The sequence below is a fragment of the Nematolebias whitei genome, chromosome 15 (genome assembly GCF_014905685.2).
Source record: "Nematolebias whitei isolate Nwh7 chromosome 15, NemWhi1, whole genome shotgun sequence".
In the NCBI taxonomy this organism is placed as follows: Eukaryota; Metazoa; Chordata; class Actinopteri; order Cyprinodontiformes; family Rivulidae; genus Nematolebias; species Nematolebias whitei.
Window position 1 is genome coordinate 37759115 of NC_056512.1, and position 9516 is coordinate 37768630.

Here is a 9516-nt window from a genome sequence, read left to right on the forward strand (position 1 = left end):
TGAAGTGTTTGTTTACCTCCATAGAAGAGCTGAAGTGTTTGTTTACCGCCATAAAAACAGCTGAAGTGTTTGTTTACCTCCATAGAAAAAGCTGAAGTGTTTACAGACTACAGCCAGCACCTTGTTTTGTTTACGTTGAGTGTGGACCCACACTTCATCAGAACATGTGAAAGCTACAGGAGTGAATCAAATGGCTCCATCTGAGGAGCTTCATGAGACGCGTTTGACAGTGAGGAGCTTTAACGGAGCTAAATGCCTCCATTAGTGTTTCAACACGTTTATTGTTAAATAAATATGTTGTGAATCTGACGCTGTATTGACTTTAGGAAAAGATGACTCTTTTATTTGCTCTAATTTTTGAGAAGAATAAAAACATTAAAATCTTCCCAGATGGTTTGCAGAGACTGACCGTTCCTCCGGCTGATCACCTCCACGATGGATGGGGGGAAGAAGCCCACCTGGTCCGTCCCCCGCTGGTTGTCGTGGATGTGTCCCTTCCAGCGTCCGTCTATGTGCTGCTCCAACACCTGGGGGGACATCAGGGATCAGGGTGGGGTCTGACAGAGTTAACCAGGAGAACGTGTTGTTCTCTGAGGTCAGCTTGAAATCTACAGGAACACTGAAGGGTCCAACATTTAAGGTTCTTCTCTACAGCCCAACAGAAGTCTGGTATTTCTAATTCTATCTAATGTAAGTCAAAACAGATCCTAACACTTATTTTGAAGTGCATCTGTAAGCTTTATTTTGAAACTCCAGGTTGAAACCTCGACCCGTTTAATTTTTCATGAAGTGTAAAGTTCTGAGAACAAAACTGTTTTATGTTGGGGGTCATGATGGAATAATGTAACAAGGAAGAAGTTGCCGAGTCATAAAACATCCACTGACTCAGAATCTTCTGAGTCATTGGTTGCTATGGTGATTCCCGCCCTTTCTAAGGGTGGAAACAGGGGTCTTGCCCTCAAACGAGACAGAAACAAGTTTTTCTTCTGGTTGGATCTGAAACAGGAGGCATCAGAGGAGTGTCTCACCATGATCACGTCTCCTGCTCGAATGTTCAGAGCTGTCGGGTCGTGGAGGTTCCAGTGGTCCTTCAGAGCTCGGACCTGTAAAATACCCGTGGCATCTGCCAAGGAAACAAAAAGTTGGGTCAACCAACGGTGGAGTAAAACATCAACCCGTTCATCTAAAGAACACAAACTGTAGAAAAGTTGGAGATGCAAGGACATCAGTGGAGCACGTCACATCACTTCCTCCCCTTCTTAGTTAACCCGTCAGGAGATGTTTCCCCCTAAAAGAGGCGGAGCTTTTTTTTTTATTCCTAAAAGGGGTGGAGTTATTTACTAAGATGGTATCTCTGTTCTATTCCCCCTTAAAGCTGAAAAAAAGATCACAAAATAAGCAGAATATACAGTTGTAAAATAATTAGAGAAGATCCAGGGAGCAGAAGTTAGACATCTTGCTGAGTTATGTTCACACAAACGCTGAAGACAATAAAAAGTTACCAGAAAACAACTTAAAGATGAAACCTGTGCTGTTTGGAAAAGACCTACTGATAGAAAACCAGCATTCTGTGGGTGAACAAACTGTAAAATAAAAAAAATAAATAAACAAACAGCTTGACCAAAACCCAGACCTGATCAGGACATTACAAAATAAAACTTCTGTAGAAACATCTAAACAACTGTTGAATGAAAACTATTAAAACTATGAAGTTATTTTATAAACATCTTTTTTTTTTCATCATTCACACTTTCTGCATTAAACTCCTGGTCACGATTTTCTGCTTTTCCTCAAACTTTCAGACAAAAACAAACATTAAAACAGAATTTGAGAACAGAAAGAGGCAGATCTGGTTCAACACACATTTTATTTTTTTATAAATCAGAACCTAAACTAAACAACCAGAGGGTGTGCTACAATTACTCTCCTTAGCCTCCCTGTAAGGTCTATTCAGGGGTTCTGGAGAAGCGAGTCCGATCATTGGTTGAACCTCAGATCCAGGAGGAACAACGTGGGTTCAGTCCTGGCCGTGGAACACTGGACCAGCTCTTTACCCTCACTAGGGTCCTTGATGGGTCATGAGAGTTTGCCCATCCAGTCTACATGTGTTTTGTGGACTTGGAGAAGGCTAGGTGTTCCTCTGGGTACACTGTGGGGGGTGCTCTGTGAGTATGGGATTGGGGGCCCGTTAGTACGGACTGTTCAGTCCCTATACAAGCAGTGCGAGAGTTTGATTCTCATTGCCGGTAGTAAGTCGGACCCTTCAGGGTGGAGTTGGACTCCACCAGGGATGTTCGTTGTCACAGATTCTCTTCATAAATTTTATGGACAGAATTTCTCGGTGCAGCCAGGGGGTGGAGGGAGTCCAGTTTGGTGGCCTCAGGATTCCATCTCTGCTCTTCGCAGATGATGTGGTCCTGTTGGCGTCATCGTGCCGTGATCTTCAGCTCTCACTGGAGCAGTTCACAGCAGAGTGTGAAGCAGCTGAGATGAGAATCAGCACCTCCAAATCTGAGGCCATGGTCCTCAGTCAGAGGGTGGATTGTTCTCCTCAGTTCGAGGGTGAGGTTCTGCCTCAAGTGGAGGAGTTCAAGTATCTCGGGGTTTTGTTCACGAGTGAGGGAAGAATGGAGCGTGAGATTGACATTAGCTGTAAGGCAAAGCTCTGTTTACTGGTCGGTCTACGTTCCTACCTTCACCTATAGTCATGAACTCTGGGTAGTGACTGAAAGAATGAGATCATGGATGCAGGAGGTTAAAATGAATTTCCTCTGCAGGGTAGTTGGACTCTCCCTTAGAGATAGGGTGAGAAGTTCACACCTGCACATTCTGCAGCTGGAAACAAGACAGGAAAGTCGCACGTTTGAAATCCTCCCTCAACAACAACTGCTCGTTATTCTCGTTTGTTGCGGCGGCAGCTTCAAATGGCGGCAGTATCACAGCGTCTCCACGCCGCGGCGCTGCAGGACTTCAGGTTCAGGCATGAGCAGACAGATCAGCTGCTGCTTGGGCTACAGCTGGTGGACTCAGGTGGAGCTCAATGTCAAACAGGAAGTGAAAACGACAGAGGACAAACAGGAAGTGAGGACGTCAGAGGACAAACAGGAAGTAAAGATGTTTGAGGACAGACAGGAAGTGAAGATGTCAGAGGACATAAAGAAAAACAGTGTGTGACCTCTGACCTCGGAGCAGCTGCTTGATGTCCCTGCTGGCGTGAGACGTGGTGAACTGGTTGACGATGTCCAGCGCCGTCTGGTTGTAGGTGTTCCGGATGTTCACGTCCACTCCGGCCTGAATCAACAACAACAAGCTGATACTTCCTGTTGGCTTTGACCCGTTTGATTTCTTCCATATAAATTTATTATTCTCAAAGTGTATTAATTTACTTGGAGCTTTGTTCAGCAGATCTTCAATAGTACCAGACTTTATGTTTCAGTTAGCAAGTGTTAGCCTTCATTCAACACTGGCTAACAATATTACATGGAGGCTAATGTAGCAGCTAAAATGGTCCTAACTGGGCTACAATATAAAATATATGCTAATATAAAGCAGATAAGATTGTCTTTCTTTGACAAGTCTAGACATATCCATATTAGCTGAACAAAGACAATCTTATCTGCTAAGTTAGCCTCCACAGGATGTTAGTTTAAAAAGATATTTATTAGCAGTTACATAAACTTGAACAACATATTTTTAGTCTTTATATTAGACTAATAATTAATAATAACTTATTAACCTGATCAATGGTTACCAATCAGTATATCTTTTGAATACCATAAAGACAGTAGTTGTTAAATTAGCCAAAAAGATGCTAAAAGTAGCATTAGCTTCATTAGCATGAACAGCTTTCATTTAATAACCTTGGCTATGAACAAAAAAGCAGCTTTAAAAGAAGCTGCAATGTTTCTCTGAAGGGGAAATGTTTCCAGCTGCTTCAGCTACTTCAGCTGCAAGTTCAGCTGTTTAAAGATTAGCAGCGTAAGCCGCTACGTCCCGCTGCGTCAACTGGAAGTGGTTGTTCCAACATGAGAACGGATGTTTAAGGGTGCATTCACACCAGCCCTGTTTAGTCCACTTTAATCGAACTCTAGCTCGTTTTCCTAGAAAGTCCGGTTCGTTTGGGGAGGTGTGAACGCGCCATCGAACTCTGTCACGGAACAAAAAGGCGAACTCTGGCCTGGGCTAAAACCTAGGTCTCGGTCCGGTAGAAGTGAACTCCAGCGCGGTTCGAGTACAGTGTGAATGGAACAGACCGGACCCCGCTCCGCAGGGTAAACAAACACGCATTTCTCTGACCTTATATGGAGCCGTCAGCTGCCTTGTGTGGAAAAACAATATTCTCCATGGTCTTCTGTCTCATCTTCTGCTCATGCTAAGTCCATTTTAGAAAAATGACAAAATATAACTCCTAAAACTACTAAAACTTGATGCCACTTTGTTTTTATTTTTATTTACAGAAGAAGACGTGTCTTCAGAGGTTTTTGTGTCGTTTATTTCAGTAGTTCTTGGTGCAGCGCCCCCACAGGCGAGTGGGGGAATAGGTTGGTTCAACAGGTTGACTCGACTGCACAGTGCAGTGTGAATGCAAACGCACCAGCTCAAATGTAAACAAAAGCTCATGAATATTGGTCCCGAACCGAACCGAGTCTACCGGACTATCTGGTGTGAAAACGACCTAAAACACTTTGATTTCAGAAGCAGTGCTTCTGAAATGCACTGCAATGACCAGTCCAGACCTCCAGAACCCATCTAGGCCTCTAAAACCCATCCAGACCTCCAGAACCCATCTAGGCCTACAGAACTAATCCAGGCCTGCAGAACCCATCCAGACCTGGAGAACCCACCCAGACCTCCAGAACTCATCCAGACCTGCAGAACCCATCTAGGCCTGCAGAACCCCAGCCTCCACATACATCTAGAAATTAACTCACGTCCAGCAGCAGTCGGACCACCTCAGTTTTTCCGTACAGCGCAGCTTCATGAAGAGCGGTTCCAGACTTGGTGGTCTTGTTGATGTCGATCCCGGCCTTCAGGAGCAGCCTGAAGAGAAATAAATCTGTTTTTAACGCTCGCTGTGTGGCAGTAAATTCACTGCCATGTGAAGAGTTCTAACGTTCAGAATGACTCGAGAAATGTTCAGACAATACTTTGATCCCGGTCTGCTCCGACTAGCCGTTTGCTCATCAGTCCTGTCAGAACTAAAGAGCCATCTACAACTGGGAAGATACTGACGCTTTATAAACTTCATACTTCAATACGGAGGAAGTTTTTATTTAAATTGAGTTTATCACCCCGCAGATGTTAGATGCTGTCTATCATGGAGCGCTAAGATTCATAACTGCCTGTAACTATCGTACCCACCATTGCAACCTGTATTCACTGGTTAACTGGTCACCATTAACTTCACGTAGACTCTCCCACTGGTACATTTTCATCTTTGAATCACTTCTTGGTCTGCTGCCTTCACACATCTCCTACGTGTCTCTGTCTGAGTGCAGCTACAGCGTGCGCTCTCAGGACATTATTACCTGCAGTGTTCCCTCAGTGAGGACTGAATTAGACAAAAGGACCTTCTCCTACTCGGCTCCCGTTTCCTGGAATATCTTGCAAAAAGATCTGAAGCTCTCGACCTTGACCTCTCTAAGTGGCTTCAAACATCTGTTAAGTTCATGTAAAGATCCAACGCAGACATGTTCCTGTTTTTAGTTTTCTACATCGCTTTATAATGTAGCTGTTTTTATAATGTAGTTTTTGTTTTGTTTGTTTTATTTCATTTCTTCTATTTACTTTTCATTTTATACACTTTCTTATGACTGTCTACTGTTGTCATCACTCTTTGTTTATATCAGGTCTCTCTTGTAAATGAGTCGTCGAGGCTCATTGAGACTAACGTGGATGAATAAAGGTTGAATGAATTGAAAACATGAACGAAAAGCTTCAACAGCTTCTTCATGTTTAAGATCTTTGATCTTTTTGTGTTTTCTTCCAGATTTCAACAAATTAAAGGAAACAACCGTCACTAATATATAAACACATAAAACAAACTTTGTTTTTGTGAAATGTTACAAACATTAAGTACTGGTTGTGTATTTCTGGTGATCCACAGGTAGTGGATCCTGGATCTGACCCGGTCCAAAGTCTCGGAGGTTCTCACCGGATGACGTCCTTGTGTCCGTTTCGAGCTGCCAGGTGCAGCGGCGTGGTGTAGGCCGAGTCCGTTGGTTCCTTCCGCTCTCCTTCCAGCAGTGCCACCACCATGTTGCTGCTCAGCAGCAGCTGGACCACCTGAGAAAGGACATGGAGGTTAAAGAAAACCAGAGACCCACTGATAAGTTCCAAACACCAGGACTGGAGGATCCAGCAGATCTGAGTAGATAAAATCACATTTTAATTCTTCATGTTTCTGTTTGTCATTTATTTTACGGTGCGATCATCAAAGGAGTCTGCAGGTGGTTTCAGTTCCTGCTGGAGCAGAAAAGGACATAAAATGTTTTTATTGATCTGATTATTGGTCTGAGAGCACCAAATTAATCAGCTTGTTTCTTCTTTAAACCTTTTTATGTTCAAGAGCAAAAGCAGCAACAAGAGAAAACCACGAGCCCGACTTTGAACATTTTAATTTCCCAGAAGGTTCTCGTAGCATAAAAACTTTTCACAGCTCAGACCACAAATAAGAAACACTCTGCTCTAATCGTCCAATGAAAGAAGAGCGTGGACCATAAACACGGATAATAAACGCTGGATCTGTAAACTATCTGCTGCTGAGTCAAACCATCAGGAAAAAATAAACTCCTCTTAACTTCAAGTGAAGTCTCCTGTTCAACGGCTCCTGTTTTCTGGGAAACCAGCCGAAAACAGAAAATGGAGACAAAGCTTCAGGCAGTGATGAGATGCTGCAAGACAGAGTGATGTCATGAGACATCATACTGCTGCCAGAGTCTTAACTGGAGTTAGTAGGAGAGATCATATCTCTGCAGTTTTAGCTTCTCTCCATTAGCTCCCTGTCAAGTCCAGAATTGAATTCATAATCTTACTTCTAACCTACAAAGCTCTCAACAACCTAGCTCCATCTTATATTACAGATCTTATTGTTCCATATTTTCCTAACAGAGCACTTTGTTCTCAGACTGCAGGCTTACTTGCGGTTCCTATAGTTTCCAAAAGTAGAATGGGAGGAAGATCTTTCAGTTATCAGGCTCCTCTCTTGTGGAACAAACTTCCAGTTTCTGTTCGTGAGGCTGACACGTTGTCCAGTTTAAAGACTGGACTTGATACTTTCCTTTTTGATAAATCCTATAGTTAGGGTTGGCTTGTTATGCTGCTATAGGCTTAGACTACTAGAGGACAAATTGGCCTCATGTCCTTAAATGAACTGTTAAAATTGAATAGTTTTCATTTGATATTAATTCTATCTTAACATGTGATCCTTGACCTGCCATTGTGCATCTGTTCCTACCAAACCCAGCCAGTCGAAGCAGATGACCGCTTGTCCTGAGCCTGGTTCTGCTAAAAGTTTCTTCCTCACGAAGGACTTTTTCCTTTCCACTGTCACCTTCATGTTTGCTCAAGATGAGAGTTCAATGATGGCGTTAAATTCAAAGCAGTCTGCTCCTCAGATAAATAATATTAAATTATTATTTTTATATATGAATGTTTTCGTTCAGTGCCCTGAGACGACTTCTGTTGTGACTTGGAGCTATAGAAAGAAACTGAATGGAAATGAATTGAAATTGAGACACTGCAGATGAGAGTAATGTCATGAGACTCTGCAGACGAGAGTGATGTCATGAGATATTGCAGATTAGAGTGATGTCGTGAGACTCTGCAGGTTAGAGTGATGTCATGAGACACTGCAGATGAGAGTGATGTCATGAGATTCTGCAGATGAGAGTGATGTCATCTGATTCTGCAGGCGGGAGTGATGTCATGAGATGTTGCAGGTGAGAGTGATGCTATGAGATGGTGCAGGTGAGAGTGATGCTATGAGATGCAGCAGGTGAGAGTGATGTCATGAGATGCTGCAGGTGAGAGTGAAGTCATGAGACTCTCCAGATGAGAGTAATGTCATGAGACTCTCCAGATGAGAGTAATGTCATGAGACTGCAGATGAAAATGATGTCATGAGACACTGCAGATGAGAGTGATGTTGTGAGAATCTGCAGGTGAGAGTGATGTCATGAGACGCTGCAGGTGAGAGTGATGTCATGAGACTCTGCAGATGAGTGATGTCATGAGACTGCAGATGAAAATGACGTAATGAGACACTGCAGATGAGAGTGATGTCATGAGACTCTCCAGATGATAGTGATGTCATGAGACACTGCAGATGAGTGATGTCATGAGATGCTTCAGAAGAGAGTGATGTCATGAGATGCTGCAGATGAGAGTGATGTCATGAGACACTGCAGAAAAGAGTGATGTCATGAGACGCTGCAGGCGGGAGTGATGTCACGAGATGCTGCAGATGAGAGTGATGTCACGAGATGCTGCAGATGAGAGTGATGTCATGAGATGCTGCAAATAAGTGCAATGTCATGAGACCCTGTAGATGAGTGATATCATGAGAACTTGCAGATGAGAGTGATATCATGAGTCAGGAAACGGAATCAAATCCAGATGTTTGGCAACAGAATTCAACCCTGAGAGGCCAACACTCAGACCATCTCTGCTGTGGTCCAGAGAAGTTCAGAGTCCAGCATGCTGCAGCCCTCACAACACAAAGCCAGGGTGCAGATACATCAGCAATGACCTTAGAGGAGATTTCTAAGCTGTCTGGATTCCAGACAGTTTAAGATTATTCATAAGTAGAAACAGTTCAGAAAAGATGACAGCTTTCACAGCATATTCACCCTGAAGGTCAGACTGTGCAGTGCTCAGAGAAACAAGCTCCATCTTAGATTCAGACAGGAAACAATGTGTTTACAGTCAGACAGTAAACAACATGTATACTTTCTGACTGTAAACATGTTGTTTACCTTCAGACGGTGTAACAAACACAAACAGGTGACAGGAGTGGCTCACCTTGGCTCGTCCGAACTCACAGGCCAGATCCAGAGGAGTCTTCTTGGTTTTGTTGACCAGACATGGGTTGGACTGATGCTGCAGCAGCATCTCTGACTGAAACAACAACAACAACAACAACAAGTTGGCAGACAGACAGGGTCTGGGTTTTCCACATCTAAACTTTCTAATGTTAACAAGTTAACAAGAGGAGAACATTTGGCACATTTTACTCCCGTCAACAAACCAATAAATAACTATCTATAGCAATGGCTTGGAAAAGCAAAGACCTTGTATAACTTTGACCCTGATTAGTGACTTTGACCTTGGAGCAGAGGTGATGTAAAGTGCACATGACCCTCTGTCTAGTGATGATGAGTTTGTGTATGAAATTTCAATAAATTATCTTGAGCGGATCAGTTTTGGATGGGGCAAGAAATAGTTTATGTCTTTATCAATGTGCATATTATATAACCGTGGTTCCCAGCACTGGTCCTTGAGGAATGCCATCCTTCA

At 43.2% G+C, this 9516-nt stretch overlaps 1 protein-coding gene across 1 annotated transcript in view; it reads right to left on the reverse strand.

Annotated features, from left to right (window-relative positions):
• LOC119421198 (caskin-2) overlaps positions 1–9516 on the reverse strand; it is a 44743-nt gene that overhangs the window by 6076 nt on the left and 29151 nt on the right. The window contains exons 5-10 of the mRNA XM_037688580.1: positions 9022–9117; positions 6155–6285; positions 4932–5040; positions 3183–3291; positions 1029–1123; positions 410–527 (exon numbers count right to left, since the gene is read on the reverse strand). Of these exons, the coding sequence (XP_037544508.1) occupies positions 410–527; positions 1029–1123; positions 3183–3291; positions 4932–5040; positions 6155–6285; positions 9022–9117 (658 nt within the window). The remainder of the gene's footprint in view (positions 1–409; positions 528–1028; positions 1124–3182; positions 3292–4931; positions 5041–6154; positions 6286–9021; positions 9118–9516) is intronic.